This window comes from Juglans microcarpa x Juglans regia, chromosome 5D (assembly GCF_004785595.1).
Source record: "Juglans microcarpa x Juglans regia isolate MS1-56 chromosome 5D, Jm3101_v1.0, whole genome shotgun sequence".
Classification (NCBI taxonomy): domain Eukaryota; kingdom Viridiplantae; phylum Streptophyta; class Magnoliopsida; order Fagales; family Juglandaceae; genus Juglans; species Juglans microcarpa x Juglans regia.
The window spans coordinates 30,419,901-30,437,358 of record NC_054602.1 but is presented as its reverse complement, the minus strand read 5'-3'; the positions used below and the strand labels follow the sequence as shown (position 1 = coordinate 30,437,358).

Sequence of the window (17,458 nt, the reverse complement as noted above, 5' to 3'; positions counted from 1 at the left end):
CAGTTACTTACGTTAATAGCTTCCCAGCATACTTTCGTGGCTGACATGGTCTAGTCCAGACGACATATCTCTAAAGACCTAAGTCTAAGAGATCCGTCGTGCACATCCCTATCCCCGATAGAGTAATAGTAACCGGGTGACAAAACCCATATCCCGACTAAGCGGAGTAGGGTGCACCAACCCCATACACCGCCTAAGCGGAAAGGGGACATCACACCGTTCGGACCAAGTCCGAAGGGACAAAATTTTTAGATTTTTTATTTTTTCAAAAAAGAAAAACAGGACACGAAATAAAATACAATGGAAAAACCACTGTAACAATAGAAAAGGACAATGCTCCAAGCGGATACGGTGGCGTATGCAGAACACGCGCCACCCTGGGAGAAACCGTCGACTGATCTTGGAGGTTCCGGACTCACAGACCCCAGTGGCGCCGTGAGTGGTGACAACAAAGGGCCTCCTGGCGGCGCGAGAAAGCCACTCGCCGAACGTCTCCAATAGCTTTTGGTCGCGTGTGCGATCAACTAGCCGCTCCGTTTGGCGTCGCCTTCGGTAGTCTTGAAGATCAGCACCTGGGCAACGCCATGGAGAGGCGCGTGTTGATCTATAGTTGCCGGACATTCCAGATCCGCGATTCTCTCTTATTTAGCCTGCAAAATACAATAAACACAAGAACAGAGCACTACACAGAGGGGACGAGGGGAGAGAGGGAGGGAGGGAGGGGGAAGGAGCCGAAGCTCCCACCCCCTTGAGACAGAATTGTAACGAGGGTTTAAAGGGAGATGGGTTCGAGAGGGAGGTCAATAGTATTACAATTATACATTATACATGGTACATGACTCACTATGAGCTAGTCGATTTTCATCTATCCTAACATATGTAATATGTATGATAGTGATGCTATGATGAGTAGTGTGTACATATAATTGATTATTATTATATTAATATTATGCTTTAATAATTATCACATTGATTTTTAGTCTACTAATATTCTTGAATTTAATTATATAAGTTCTAGACTTTTTATATTAATATATATGATCAATATACAAATGATATATATTTTTATTAAAGTCAGTGTTAATGCGTAAATTTGCACATCAGGTCAAAACGGGCGAAAATAGTCATTCCTGGCCCACTGAGGTGATTCGAGCCACGATGATGCAGTCAAAAAGCCCACAATGGTTGTTTAGACGTTGGTACGGTGCTTGAATGTTCATCCATGAGAATAAACAATAAATAATTACATAAAATATAAATAAAGAGATAGAGACATGGATTTATGTGGTTCGATATAAAAATATACATCAACGGATCGTTTGGAGGTGAAATCCACTTTAATGAGTGATTTTGCAATCTCTTATTGTCTCATTCATCTCTTAATACAATGGAGAAAATTAGAAATTCTAGAGGTTGAATAAGGTGCCATCTTTTGAGAAGATGAGGTTTTTGGAGTCACTATGTGTAGTGGAGTCCTTCCCCAATCTGAGGAGATTCCCTCCCTTTATAGATGTCTCTTTCCTTCATTGGAGTAATTGAGTCATACTTGCCTTATAAAGCCCTTTCTTTTTACGTGTCTAAGTCAACTTGTCTTATCTCTTCTTGGACTTATCTCTTGGCTTGATTCTTTTGTTTTTATACTCAAGAGTCGGAGTCAGAGTCAAAGCGGAGTCGGTCAGACAACAAATCTGACTTGGACTTCGGCGGTGTGGAGTCAGATTTTGCCACAACTTTAGTGAAAAGGGGGTAGAATATAGGGTCTTGTGAGTTAGCAGGGCTGATGACCTGGAGAAAGGGTGATGGTTGAGTAACGGGTGTTGAGAAAAGGTCTATGGAGGGTCTTGATTGGAATGTTGTCAAGGTCGCAAGGATGAGTGACTATCTGAGGGTTGGTTTGGATCCGAGTGCGAAGGGATTAGGAATAATCCAACTTTGCTGTTAAGGCTCGCCAACATAGGCAATTTGTGCTTTGATGAGGAGGCTTGAGATGGGCCTAGCAGGTGATTGAACTGGGGCAAGATTGATTTGAAAAGAGATTTGTTCATATGAGTCTGAGTCTTGTGTGGGGGTAGTAAGATCCCTCATGAATATTTTCGAGTAGGGGGCATGCATTAAATTGGGATGGGAATGTGTCTATAGAAAGGGTACTTGAGCTTGGTGAAGATCTGTGCTGTGATAGATACTGGTTGTCCAACTAGAAGGTGATGGATGGCTTTGCATAGAAAGGCTACTTTTTTTTCTTTTTTTTTTTCTTTTTTTTTTTTTCAACCATTTTTTATATATTTTAAAACATTTTAAAAATATATATCAATTCACTAATAATCAATTCTTTAACCATTAAGTTAAAAAAAATAAAAATAAAAATCACAATGGGTCAATTTTATCCATCAAAATAACATTTTCCTAATAATAACCTATTATTTTAGAGGGATCAACACCAAAAAAAAAAAAAAAATACCCCCAAAAAGGTTCTCTGACCAATGATGGAAGAGAGAGAGAGAGAGAGAGAGGGGGGGGGGGGGGGGGGGGGGGGGGGGGGGGGGGGGGGGGGGGGGGGGGGGGGGGGGGGGGGGGGGGGGGGGGGGGGGCGGAGAGAGAGTATTCTATATTTATTTCGTAATGAAATGCGAGTTGTCTGATGCTAATATTGATTCAGATTGATGAACGACGGACATAAAGCCATTAGCGTCACTCTTTGGAATCCTAGTCAGAATTCACAAGATCCCTAACGAACTTGATGACTTTGAATTTAGAGAACGAAAAGGACAAACATTGACTGCAAATGTGATATGACCCTACTTTGCTTTACATGGATAATTTCTTAACCTTTAAAACGATTCAAAAACTTTCTATTGTAATCCTTTTAGAATATAGATTTATACGTGGAAATGATTTATACAATTTTAAAATAGGTAAACTCACGCAAGTCTTTTAAAAAAAGTCAAAAAATTTGAAATCTACATAAAAGATATTCATTTTTGAATGGTAGATCTTTTTTTTTTTTTTAATTTGAAAATGCTTAAGTCACCGACACATTTTCCTAATAAATTCTATCCATTCGATTTTTTTTTTTTTTTTTTTTTACTTATAAGAAGTATTTTTTATGAATTTGTGATTTTTTTTCTTTATTGTTTTAAATGACTAAAGTGATTTAAAAATGCATGAAAAAAAAAACACAATAAAAAAGTGTATTTTACACTTATTGGTAAGAATTGTCGAGATACCTCTCAGTGGTCCTAGCAGTTCCCTTTTTTTTCAAAAAGTATAAAATTTACACTCTAAAATTATATCTAACATTACTTATTTATATATGACTAATGGTTCATTTAGTGATATACCTATTCTAAGATATTTTCAGATATTTCCTTTTGAAACACCACTCACAATATTTTTCAATTTCAAATCTAATTTTTTCATCTAATCATTACCTAATCATTACAATTTTTTCATACTTCCAAACAAAACACTAAAATTAATATTATTTTGTCCAATTTCAAAACAAAAAATTATATTTAAACATTTTTTAACTTTATAATATTTTTATTTAATTTTTTTTCTATAATTTTTTAAAATCTAATACAATATCTTGAGAGATATACTGAGATATTATAAGTATCCACATGGCCCTAAGACTTCCTTAGCCGATGACAATTGATGTCAAAACCAAGAACATTGCCATGAGTTGCTAACCCATCAAGTTTTTGATAGGTGCATGGAGCCACAAAAAGATAAAGAGGCCAATATCAGATTAGAGAATAAGACTAGATCTGAACCGAAAGGAGCGGGTAGGATAAATCCAAGGATTTTTACAAAGAAAAAAATGGAGACAAATTGGACCAAAAGAAAAGACAGAGAAGAACCAAGCTCTACAAACAGAATTTTTCCCTCACTATGGTATTCATTACAACAAAAGTAATTCAATATCTGTCATAAACATCACAAGAACAAAACAATTTAGATGTTGTAGTATTAGCATTTAGCACACATTCGTGAAGAACGCATGCACATCGCGCAGCAAGATATAGAGGTTTTTTGGAACAAAGAAAAAACTTATACAACAACGACTTCACATTGTAAAAGGATCGCATCCCAGAATGTAATTACTCGCATAATCGACTACCGCCTCAAGCTCTCCACTATGTAGTCCGCATAGAGGTTCCTTTTAAAGAAAAGATAGTTGAGATCAGATACTGATATATATAGTCTAGACAGGAAGGAAAAATATAAACAAAAAACAAGTAATTAAGTAAACAATGAGCAGTAGTCCCAAACTTGCACTCAGAATGATGTTAGATTAATAGTCCCCAAAGAAAGCACAAGAAAAAAAAAAAAAATAAGAGCCTTAAGAAGATCAGACCAGACCCTAATCTGGTCTAAGGGCACCCTCACTCCTGTCTCAATGTTTGTGTATGTGTGTCAATGGTAGCTAAAAAGGTGAGAGAGGATCATTGCTTACATGGAGTACTGGATTGCTTCATAGGCAGCAGAGGCAGGCAGAAAGTCATTGACCGCCACTTCCTTGTTCTCATTTTTCTTGTCTGAGTATTATGTCAAGGAACAGTTAAATACTATTAACTGGGCTTTACAGAAAGAAAGGATGATTATACACAATTAGATCATGTTTGCATATGTTCACAATTAGTGACAATCAGTAAGGATACAGTCTTCAAAGAAACGGCGGATCTCAGCCAAACGATGTGGTGGGAGCTCCTTGATATCATTGTAGTGTCGGTACTCGGGATCATCAGCACAAACAGCAATTATCTTGTCATCTTTCTCACCCTGTGATTAATTACAATCAACACCCATTGACGGATAAGAACCTTCTTTTTTTGTCTCAGAATATTTACCTGATCAATCATAGGCATGAGGCCTATAGCTTTAGCCCGAAGAAAGCATCCTGGAAGAACTGGCTCCTGCCATTGTTTAAAGCCATAGCATATTAGACGGATTAACATCACAACTATTGTTTTGAAAGTTGTGAGGTTCAGTCCGACAGTCATGTTCAATGCTATCTACATATGTACAAGCAGACATAAATACAACGTATGTACATGCACCTGATCCAGTATACACCAATGGTACCTACTCTAGTGGTTGAAAGTTCTAGTCAAGTTTGAATGCATTTATTGGACAGTATTGTTAGATGACATCAGTATTTTCAAGCATATGAGTATAATTGCCAGACATGCAAATAGGAAAGGGGTTAGATTTAGACAATCACAACAGACATGTCCATACCTGCATGATAACCAAGACATCCATGGGATCATTGTCCTCACAAAGAGTACGAGGAATGAAGCCATAGTTGTGAGGATACACAACTGATGAGTAAAGCACACGGTCAACCTGCACATTGATGTTCCAATTAGAAAGCCATTAATATATGAGGAGAGCAATAAGAAAAAGCTTAGTAAACATCATTACCTTAATCAATCCAGTTTTCTTGTCAAGTTCATATTTCACCTTGCTTCCTTTCCCTATTTCAACTACCTGCACAAGTCGGTCATCAACAAGAAAAGTGTGAGATAGCATGTTCTGGAGTAGATATTAAAAGAAAGAGATACATCAACAATACTACAGTTCAGGAAAATTCTATATATGAACCAGTTTACAGTATATCAGAGCTAACTTGTATAGATTTTGTCCAGCAGTGTCACCCAGAAATATGGCAGGATAATTATTTATACCTAGATTTGAAAACCATACATGAATGGAGGACAGTGGTGACATTCACCAAAGCTTTACCATCTTATCTCCTACAAGCACACTTATCCAAGATGGGAATAGTAAATTTCTATTCTCCATCTTGTGGGGGATGTTAACTGATACAGGCCAAGACTAAACTACTAGTCGTTTTTTATTTCAATAGCTTCTTGTATATAATTGTCGTATACACTAGTTATTCTTTTATTCCTTTTATTTACTTACTTTACTTTATTTGCTGGCACAATGCTATAGGTGTAGTTAGTTAGTTTGTTAGAATATTTTCTGTATATATCACCCCTTTGGCAGAATATGTTGTAAGAGATACCTTTTTCATAGTGAAATGAAACAACTTTTCCTCCATTAATTTGTTCTCAGTTTTCTTCCTTTACTCGACTGCAAGTTCTTGGTTTCATGTTATCTTACACAAACCATACATGAATGGAGGACAGTGGTGACATTCAGCTCACATAAAAGAAGAAAGATACGTGGGAACCACATCAATCTCATCCTGTTGCATTGCTGGCTCAAAATTGTGGCTGAACTGCCTCCAGGCTTTGGTGCTTTTTTTTCATGCGCACAATTCAGTATAGATTAAAAGAATCCAACAATATCACGTATTTCTCTAGGGTCCTTTTTTTGGCCTTGTTCTTTAATGATCTCCAACAAAGTTAAAATAATTGAGTCAGTAAATTACAAGGTACTAAACTTTGGTACCTTCCTAAATTTCATACATATGCTTTCTCCTTTTATTTTTAGATACTTTCCCCACATACAGATGGCCTAAAAAGGTATCTAGAATGTTCCAAACAAGAAAAGAACATAGAGATTTTCTAAAACTTAGGGAAGGGCCTTCCTCTGCCCAACACCCTCCTACGGTTGCTAGGTAGTTCCTCCACTGGTCATATGCTAATGTGAACATATTTAATACTACAGCTGCTTTGATACAGCTTGATCAGATATAATGTCCCAGAAACAACCCACTGGTTTGTCCAACTAGAAGGTGATGGCTAGCTTTGTATAGAACATATGGCAATCATAGTTTAATATTTATATTTGCAAAATATGGCAATCATCATTTAATATTTACATGCGCAAACTGCAGAATCAGTTCACAAGTGAGTGCGAACCTAAAATAAAATACAGCCATTCAATAAAATGCAACTGAACAAATAAGAAGAAAGGCAGAGAATTCTTACACAGTTGAACATAGTTGGAGCTCCGGGTCCTGTTTAAAATCAAAAGAAGGTTATAAGATTGGGTTGCCACACTGATTGAATAGAACAAGCATTAACTGCACATGGCAGAGTGTGACATTCCATACCGATCTCAAGATCATGCCAAGGGTGTGCAGCAACAGATCTCCTCGTCATGGATGAAAGTATCCTCTCGTTTAGAGGAGGGTGTGGGGCATGATGAGCATCATAAGTTTTGTTTGGAGTTTCTATAGGTGGAACCATAACTGCAAGCTAAAATACATGCAGTGATTTGTCAAAACATAGCTACTTTGATATAAAGCCAACATGCACTTCTAGCAATTAATTTTTAAGCTACATTATCAAAGAAGTTATGCATTCACATTCTCAAACAGTATGACCTGCGGCATTGCATGAATTATTGTAGTAGAATGTAAAAAAGAAATGTTCAAATAAACTCTTTCAGTGATTTAGAAGATTTGTCAGTCCAATTCACCCTAGTTTAAAAAAAAGTACATGCGAGCTACCAATTAATTATATATGGAAATAGGTAATGTAAGAGGTACTCAATCATCACTGTAAAGTCATTTGCGTGAACCATAAATGGGTATTTATCGACTTTTATCTATTAGATTTGCATTAAGAGGAATAAAAGAACTAAACACTGAGCAGATGCGAGATACTTAAAAGTTTTAGCCTCATACGCATAGAGCACACGTTATATATTGAGGTCGAGGCGTACTAAATTACTGTCAATCTTTTCAATTGTGTTTTGAAGTTGATAGACGGCCATATGTTGTTCGCAAATGTTTCTACACCGCAAAATATAAGAGGAACAACTAACATTCAAGCAGAAAAGACAAAAGAAAAAGAAAAGATTCATATAAATCGTGACATGGAAGGGAACAATTACGCAATCATAGAAACAGTAAAACTTTGAGATTTGGACAAATTAAGGCATTTTCGGCTAGCACTTTACACGTTGTTTTCTGTCAAGACGCTTAACTAACATTTTCATGATGTAACAATCGATGTTAAACATGAAGGAAAATAACAGGAAAATCACAAAAGCTTGTGGATCCAAACGACTCTTGAGGTGAACATCTAACAACGTGCTGTAAACATTTTGAAACCGACAGCAATGGAAATGAAAAGAAAAAAAAAAAAGAGTATTCAGTTTCTTGCAGCAGAAAAATAGCATTTTGAAACTTATCATTGAAAACAATAAACTGTACGTGAACATCGACAAAAACAGCCACAGATCTGCCAAATTAGAATCCACGATCCATAACAAAAACGACCGCAAATATTTCAGACCTTCCTCAAACAATCACAGAACGACAGAAATAAAAGCGTATACCGACCAATATTAGCATCCACGCAACTTGCCAAAAAATCAAAATAAGTTCGGAAAAACAACGGCAACGCACATTTTTTTTTTTTTTTTTTTGGTTGATAAGCAACGGCAACAAACACATACAGAGTATTGTCGTATCACACGCAAAGAATGAGAACAGAACAATCGGATCCATGAGAAGGAACAAAACCTAGAGCCCGCATCAAACTCACAGCAGAGGAACCAGAAAACCCTTGAAACGGAGATCTATGATTCAGAAACGAAAACCCGAGACGTACCTGTTCCGGTTCAAGTTCTGGCTCCAGGTCTGGTTCCAAAAGGAGCCTCAGAGAGGAGAAACTGGCACAGATCTCGAGAGAGAGATGGAGTGGAAGGGAAGGTTAATGACCTATAAAGAGGGAGGGGTACTCAGGTAGAGGCGCTCAGGTAGAGGAAAGGAAAGGTGCTGGACGCGTTCCCGCTCTCTTACCTCATTGCCATTTAAAGGCGCAAAGAAAAAGGAGAGAGAGAGGACGGAAAGTTCCTACAGTTTGGATACAGTGAAATGCTTATGGAATCAGTATATTCTGCGGAACGAATATGTCGTGGCTCCAGCTGTTTGCCTGCCGTTGCGGTACGTGTCGACCCCCGATTGGGTTGTTGTTTCGGGGCCCGCTCCGGACTTGGATGGAGTTCCTAACGGTCGTGCGGTGCAGTTTCGTCCACTGCGTTGTCGTTAGTCGGACGTTGGGAGTCTCTCTAGCTTTTCAATTTGGACTATAATATCTATGAACTACATTAATTTTTAAAAGTAATTTTTAAATAATTTCCAAAAATACCATATTATTTATTATATAATATCGTATTATTAAAAATTATTATTTATGTAAATAATATTAATAATCTAACTCCAAGATAGGTAGCGTTAGGCTCCCGTTTGAATTCAGAAAGTATTTAATCTAATTTAATCTCATTTAATTATTATAACTTTCTCAAATTCTCACATAAAATATAATAAATAATTTAATTTTTTTAAATTTTAAAACAATAATAATATTAAAAAATAATATTCTAACAATATTTTTTTCAACTTTCATCTTTCATCTAAAATCATCTCATCTCATCTCTGAATCCAAAGCAACCCTTAATCTATCAAATCTTAGCACCATATTATTTCATGCGAAATAAAAATGATCATATTTGATATATTATATCTATCAAGACGTTTTATAATTACTTTCTGAACTTAAGAGTTCAAAATATAAAAGTTACAATCGTTAAAGATACATGGAATGGTTTGCATAACATTTATTGTTATACGAAGTAATCTCTAGATTAATATTAAATTTATAATAAATCTATATATTATATCATAAATTCTAGAGCTAGAACAAAAGGTCCAAATCTTATTTTTTATTTTTTACTCATGACTTTTCAACAAATCCTTCTTTTGTAAGAATAAAAGTGAATTCCTCCGTCCTAGATCAAAATCATATTCTAGAATAATAGATCATAGGTATCGATGCCTGGATACTTTTTCCACGTAATTTCACAAAGAAAAATTTTATTCTTGTAGAGCATATCTATTAAATTACTTACATAGCATAATTTGATTTATAATATAAATTTTAATATTTAAATCTTGAAAATCAAATCTTACTATTTAAATAATATGTATGATATATTCTATACAACAGTTTGAGAATCTATCATCTCAAAAAACTATAGAAGTAAAAATGCATATGTTTTGATTTATTAAGATTTAAAAAAATAAAAACTATTCTAAGAGCACTTGGCTAATCAAAATTTGTCTAGGTGGCTCAAAATTAGGTTACATTGGACCATGCAAACATCCAAAACTTCACTTTTGAGCTACAATAATTCTATATCTTTCTTCAAATTTGACTAATCACTGTTCATCTCTAAACTATTATTTTACTCTACAATTATTCCTAACAAACATTTTCGTTTTCTCATTTTTCAGTTCTTCACTTTTCTTTCTTTTTTCTCTGTATTTTTAGCAATGCTTTTTCTTTTTTTATTCTTCTTTCTTTTTTTTTCTTTTGTATCACGAATATGAAAGCTGGAGTCCTACAAATTGTGCTAAAATAGAAAAGTCCAACTAAAGAAGACTTGTATGCTTGCAAATGCTCGTGGACATGCTTATCGAAAATTGTAAATAAAGTTTTGAGATATAATATAAATAATTTATTTTGCAAAATATAAAAAAAAAAGTTAAAAAAATATTATTAAAATATATAGTATTATATTATTATTTTAATTTAGAATGACTAATCTAATATAAATTAACCTCTCAAAAAAATTTAATTTAAATCAGAACTTATAAACCAAAACTTCAAGTTGTAATCAAAATTTAGAATTGGCAATAGCATAGGTAAAGAAAAAGTAAAAGTTTCAATATTTCCACAGACCAAAAAGAAAGAGAATATTCTATTCCAAGTTTTTGGGCGTCCTATAGAATTTCGTTCCCTCATGACTTTTTTTATTTTTACTTTTAAAAGGAAGAAAAAGAAGTTGCACAATTCTCGCATGAGACGGCATTAGGTGCGAAGTCATTTGGGATGGGTGAGGTGGAAATATGAAAGAGTGTGGATACGTGTGATGGCGACCAGATAGGAAAAGAAGGGCTCAAGCGGCGGAAGGAGTGGCGTTGAAGTAAGCTCCACCAATAAGGGGGGGACCCATATCAAATTCCTCTGGCTCTATCTTATCATGTGATTCGTGTAAGAGCTGTGTGGGATTGGGAATGCCTATCCATTCTCTCTTATTTTTCTAAGGCAGTAGTGGCACGTACTATATATGTTATTCTTTATGCATTTCATTGGTCTCCTAAACCTAGCTACCAGTCAATCTCGTGCATCATAGTAAATGCCATGACTCATGAGACTTCAACTTAGAAAAGACAATTCCAATATGGGTCTGGATCCATGAGAGTTTTTATCCTAAATGTTATGATTTAAAGTAGAAGAGATAGATATATGAAGTAAGTCTTTAGAACTTATTCAAGTGATCAATTTCTTAGATAGCATTAAATGTTTAATAAATGTTGTAGAGTCTTTGTCTATTTCTCTTTTACTCTAATCTATTTATTTCGTGCTCTAAAATCTTAGGAGATGGAAACTCCATATTTGGCAGGTTTGGGACATGGGATGAAACATAAAATTTTTATTCTATCTTATTTTATCTCATCTCATCTTATTTTTAAATATAATTTAAATACATAATTTTTAAATTAATCATTACAACTTTTTCAAATTAATTATTACAATTTTTTTAAATTTTCAAATAAAAAATAAAAAAAAATTCTAACTTTTGCAAATCCTAAACAAAAATAGTATTATAAAACTAAATTCTTATAATATTTTAACTTTATAATATTTTTTATTCAATTTTTTCTCTCTCTTTTTTCAAAACTTAAAAAATACTTAATTCAAACTATTTCACTATTATTCATAAATTATCTTATTATAATTTATAAAATTTTTATCTCATTTCACCGTCAAACGAGCCGAAACATGTCTCACGAAAGGAAAAGACAAATTTCAATTGTTTCAGAACGTAAATCATCAATGAGAAAAATTATTAGAAATTCTGAATTATAGGTAATATCTGAGAATTATAGAATAGAATGAGGTACTACGCAATCGGAATAGAATGAGAATTATAGGTAGTACGCATCCTATTCCGATTGAAACTGTCTTAAATATTGTAGACTTTTATTACTGTATGTCGAAGTACGGACTCCAAAACCGACGTTAATGTTTTTGGTCAGTTTTGAACGGTTTGAAATCTAGTCATTTTCTATGACCTGGACAACGGTCGAACCAGTCTATTAGTGAAAGAAGGTGACCGCGTCAATGGTAATGGAGTCCTCATGGCCTGCCACTTGTGATTTGTTCAATGATTTCGTCTGTTTATCAAACTATAATCTTTAAGAGACATTATGAGTTAAAACTTGTTTAAATATCATCTGCTGCTTTTCATGTTTTTTAGTGGTAGTTTAATGACCATATAGAACCAGCAATTAGGGTATGTTTGGTTCGCAAAATAGGATATTGCTGTAAAGTAATAGCCGTTTCATATAATTAAATGACATTTTTTTCATCTATTTCATAGGAAGGTCTGGAATAGTCATTCCATGAGAACAGTACTCGACATGAGGAATGACTATTCCTCTCAAAATGTAAGGAATGGCTACTCCATGGACAAATGCATAAAATTCTTACAATTTTATTTTCATAATTTTTTAAAAAATTATGTCGGCCAGTTGGCCACCAAAAGTGGTGGAGGTCCAACCATCAGAACCCATAGGAGTGGCCGTACCACCCCATAAATGGCATTTTCAAGGATGGCATAATGGCCACCCAACAACCAATTAAGGTGGCACATGCTAACCCTGTGATGGCCATGGTGTCTTTGGCCACAACGGAAGTGACTTGGGTAAAACCCGAAAATTCGAGTACCTAAGTTGTATCTAGGTAATTAAGGCTGCGTTTAGATGTTGAACTGAATTGAAATGATAAAATATTATTATTATTTTAGAATTTAAAAAAGTTGAATTATTTATTATATTTTGTGTTGAAATTTAAAAAATTTGTAATAATGAGTTGAGATGAGTTTATCGTCCAAACGTACCTTTTGTAAAAAATTAATTTTTTCTTTTAAATATTTCTTATAAAAAAATCTGGATACTTGACACAAGTTGTGAGTATTGGGTTTTAAACCATGAACCCGCCTTATGTACCCACACTCATCCTGGATATAGACGGGTGGTAATTCGGTTATTGGCTCGAATATATAAACTGCCTCTAGAACCCAAATGAACAATGATATCCATTATGATAATAATATTTTGTCACCAAACAAACAAATAGGTCATAGACATATTAATTTCTTGCAAAAAATGAATGGGATTAGGAAGTCTCATTACATTCTGCAAGCCAAGCACGTCCTAATGTAACTTGAATCAGAATCATATATATATATATATATATATATATATATTTATTTATTTAAATAAAATATTTTGGTTCTATAAAAAAAACCCTAATTTTCCCAATTTTGCAAATAAAAATAATTTTATAGATAATTAATTAATTTTAATGAATTAATTTTTATCATTTTTGTTTCTGTAATTTCCTTGTTTTTACAATTTTAAAGCTTAAGATATTAAAAATAATAACCTCTCATTGTATAATTGAAGAAAATCTCATTATTTATCTTCCTTTAGAAAAACTGTCGGCTGCATTTAAACCATTATGGTGATGCATTAACTCCTCTCTTGTTTATGACTCTCTGCATATTACGTACAGATCAGCTAGCTTTGTTTTCACTTTTCACTTATATTAAAGTGTTTTATGATGCTGCTAAGGAGAAACGTTGTTTTATATTTTAAGTGGTCACTCATAACATTCTACATATTATTTAATTAACAAACCCTAGCTGTTGAAATTTTAATAAAACAAAAAAGACATGGCAACAGAAATACCCATGTCCACAACCATGGTACGTACCTACCATTTGATATAGGGGATATTAATGCTACTTGAACGAAGCAACCTCATTATGTTCATTAACTTAATTAGTAGTAGGTTAACATGTCTATTATGAGGTGATCATGGACGTATATATGCATGCATGGTGGGTATTGGTAATGGGTATGGAATTGATTCATTATTTGTGTTTTTCTCCACGTTTTACTAATTTATAAAATTATAAGGATTCGAGTCCATATATTACATTGGGTGCACCCAAGATCCCATCACCAATATCTAATTATTGATATATATAGCGTTGTTTATCATATGTTGTGTTTCTTCAAAATAAGATTTCATTTTTTTATTCTCTAACCTAAAGTAAATTAATCCAAGCCTTCGGTCATATTTAGATGTGCACTGTAGCTCGATCAAAGTAATTGTTTATTATTATTTCATCTCTCTTCTCTTGATTTTTCCTTTGTCTACCGAAGTCTGTTACTTTTTCTTTAAGTTTTATTTTTCCTCTCGTTTATGCTTCTTTACTCTATTCTCATGAAATGGATTGGTCGATTGAACATCACCACTTTTGTGGTTATTAGCATTAAATCACCGTTGAAAATATGATTTTTTAACCAATAATTTAATTGGAATATGATTACTAATTAATATATAATCGGCACAACAGTAAAATATGAGAAAAATAAATAATTTTAAAAATTTTAAAAATTTTAAAAAATATATTAAATTAATATTATTTTATTATTATATAAACAATAAATAGATAATCTAATATAGAGATTGGATGTGAATGAAATAGGTAAAAGTAAATTCATGTCATATTAGTTAAAAACTAGGTTTGGCTTTGGTTATTCCAATGAGAGTGCTTTATAAGAGCATTGACATTGGTGTAGCCAAATGCAAATACAAACACAAATTTAGCTAACAATCCCACTTTTTCTATTGCATTGGATTAGTCATATGCAAATTTTATACTTGTTATGAACAGTATTTCTATATATTTCTAGATCTATTATTCATCATTTATCCTTTATTTTACTATTTTTTTTCTTTTTCCTCTCACTTGCGCTCTCTCTCACCCAACGGCTTTATTTTTCTCTCTCCTCCTATTTTTTCTTTTTCTTTTCATTTTTTCTCTACTTCATTAATGGTGTATATTTGTTGATGTTTAATTTTAAGACAACACAATTGGTGTATATTTATAGATTTTCTGTAGTGAGTTTTAATTGTAAAATATATAAAAAAATTAATTTTAGGAAGAAAATTAATAATAATAATAAAATAATATTTTATTATTATTTTGACTAAAATATATATAATCTAATGTGGTAGTATTTCTTGAATGGCAAAGACAACCTCTAAAACATGTGATTTTGTATTTTTAATCATTTGGTTACATCATTACCAATGCTCTAATTCGTTGAAAAATATAGGGACCGGAAAATGCTAATTAAGGAGAAGTTTGAGTGTGTTTATGATTATCTTTAGTATGGATTGAGATTCATCATATTCTTAGGAGATCAATCTATGGCAAGTTCTTAACAATCCTAATTATTTTTTAATTAAATGGTTTATTTTAATTTTCAATATAAATTATACTACTTACAAGTCTTGTATAAACCCACCATTTATCGTCTGATTTATAACGTTTATTTTAGACAGATAGTTTTTAACGTATATGCTATAGTATCTTAGCTGTATAATCCATCATCATTAATTGTTGTATTATTATTATTATTATTATTATTATTATTATTATTATTATTATTATTATTAAGAGTAGTGCTACATATATTTATAATTTTATTTACAATACTCATTTGATCAGTTTTTTTTTTAAATTCAGATTATGAATTTCAAATTTTATACTTTTTAGCATATCATAAGTTGACACGTGGATAATTAATTTTTTATAATTTTTTTTAAATAAATTTAATATTATTATTATGTTTCATTACGTCAAAGAACTACTGGGCATTTGTTTAAGTTCCTTCTAAAGCAAGTGAAAGGACGGTTGTCCTGTCCTCGACAAAGGTGTAATGAAGCTTCTCCTCTCGGCATTTGTACAATATGGGGTGGAAGAGGTCGACGCTATAGTTTATAAAATAAATACGCATGTACTATGCCGTTTGAAAGGGACAAATTAGGTGCCTCAAGAGCATACTTAGTACTTGCCTAACAAATCAAATTGATGCAAATAGTACGGACAAATATGTAGTTCGAAAAAAAAAAAATTTATAAACTGATACTATTTATATCAAATCTATTTTATAATAAAAAATACTCTAGCTACAAACGAATTATACAAAAACAATCTCACAAACTGATGTGATTTTATATAGTTCTTCATATTATAAAGTTATTTTTATTATAAAGTAAATCTAATAGATCAGATGAAATCACATAAGCTTATAAGATGTTTTTTGTGTAATTTTTTTTTGTGAATGTAATAATATTCTTTTATAATAAAAAAATTTTTACAATCTAATGCGGGTGTGCACTTTGAGAAAGAGTCCATGATGACTAGGGTGCATTTGTATTAAAGAAAAGCTATTACAATGTCTAGGCAAAAAGCATGTGCAATTGAATGGAACAATTTGTTATTCCCACTATCTATTCAATTTTATATAAAACATGGCGATTAGGAGCCTCTCTTATTTGCCACGTTTTGTTGTCGAATTTGTTTGGGTTATATTCGGAAATAATTTTTTAAGTTTAGAATACACCGGCTTAAAAATAAAATAATTCTTTTAATTTTATCATTTTGATTTATGAGTTATAAAGAATTTCAATAAAAACTCTTCTCTAATAAAAATCTGATGTGATGTACCACATAATTAGAAATAAAACAAACTTAGAAGAATAATTTTAAAGTATAAATAATATTTAAAAAAAAATCAAATTCTTAGATTATAAAACTAAAAAGAAAAAAAATAAGAAGTGGCTTGCGGGGCCAGCCTTGGCTAGAACCTAAGCCCAGTTGCACAAACCCGGGTCGCACCGGCATTTTGCAACCCAGGCCGCTCTGCGATGCGCTGAGGTTGCAGCACTGACCTCGCTTGGGTTCTAGCTACGGAGGATGCAAGTGCGGCCATCCTAATTTTCTTTTATCTTTTTTAAGTGGATTTTAGTTTTTAAATCATTTTCTCTATAAGTTTTTCGGCCACATGGCATGCTATCGAGGATCAAACTCAATATTTTAAATTGGGTGCGGCTACTATGCCGCCCCATGTTGACTGCTTGGCATACTGCTTAATGAAAAGTTTTTTTTTTTTCCTTTTCATATTTTTTTAATATATTTAAATATTTTTAAAAAATAAAAAAATATCAATACACTTAAAATTACTTCCTTAATCACTAAGTAAAAAAAAAAAAAATTTGACCACTGGTCAAATGAAATGGGCAAAGTGGGAAGGTAAAGTAGTTTTTTCCTTTTAAATTTCCTACAAATAATGATTTCTGTTTAAGAATATTTCGATATCTGTGTATAGTTTTGAGATTAGTTATATATCTATATATACATACACAAATACATATATAATATACATTTACATATAAATATATTTATTTTATTAATTATCAGTGTATATATTTAAATATATATATATATATGGAAGAATAAGATATTTATAAAATAAATATACATTAAAAACATAAAAAAAGACAGAGATAATGGTTTAAAAAGAAAATATTTAAAAAAATCA

At 32.6% G+C, this 17,458-nt stretch overlaps 1 protein-coding gene across 2 annotated transcripts; it reads right to left on the bottom strand.

Annotated features, from left to right (window-relative positions):
• Positions 1 to 3,867: 3,867 nt before the first annotated feature.
• Positions 3,868 to 8,799, bottom strand: LOC121265843 (soluble inorganic pyrophosphatase 4). Of its 2 annotated transcripts, none has more exons than XM_041169512.1 (9): positions 8,538 to 8,799; positions 7,031 to 7,168; positions 6,906 to 6,934; positions 5,428 to 5,493; positions 5,242 to 5,349; positions 4,851 to 4,916; positions 4,662 to 4,782; positions 4,457 to 4,538; positions 3,868 to 4,159 (listed from the first exon to the last, which is right to left on the bottom strand). In XM_041169512.1, the coding sequence occupies exons 2-9, from the start codon at positions 7,164 to 7,166 to the stop codon at positions 4,117 to 4,119; spliced, it is 651 nt and encodes a 216-aa protein (XP_041025446.1). In that variant the 5' UTR covers positions 7,167 to 7,168; positions 8,538 to 8,799; the 3' UTR covers positions 3,868 to 4,116. The 2 variants fall into 2 exon arrangements, with proteins under 2 accessions (XP_041025446.1, XP_041025445.1); XM_041169511.1 differs by having other exon boundaries at positions 7,031 to 7,175; positions 8,538 to 8,797.
• Between the last annotated feature and the right edge of the window lie 8,659 nt (positions 8,800 to 17,458).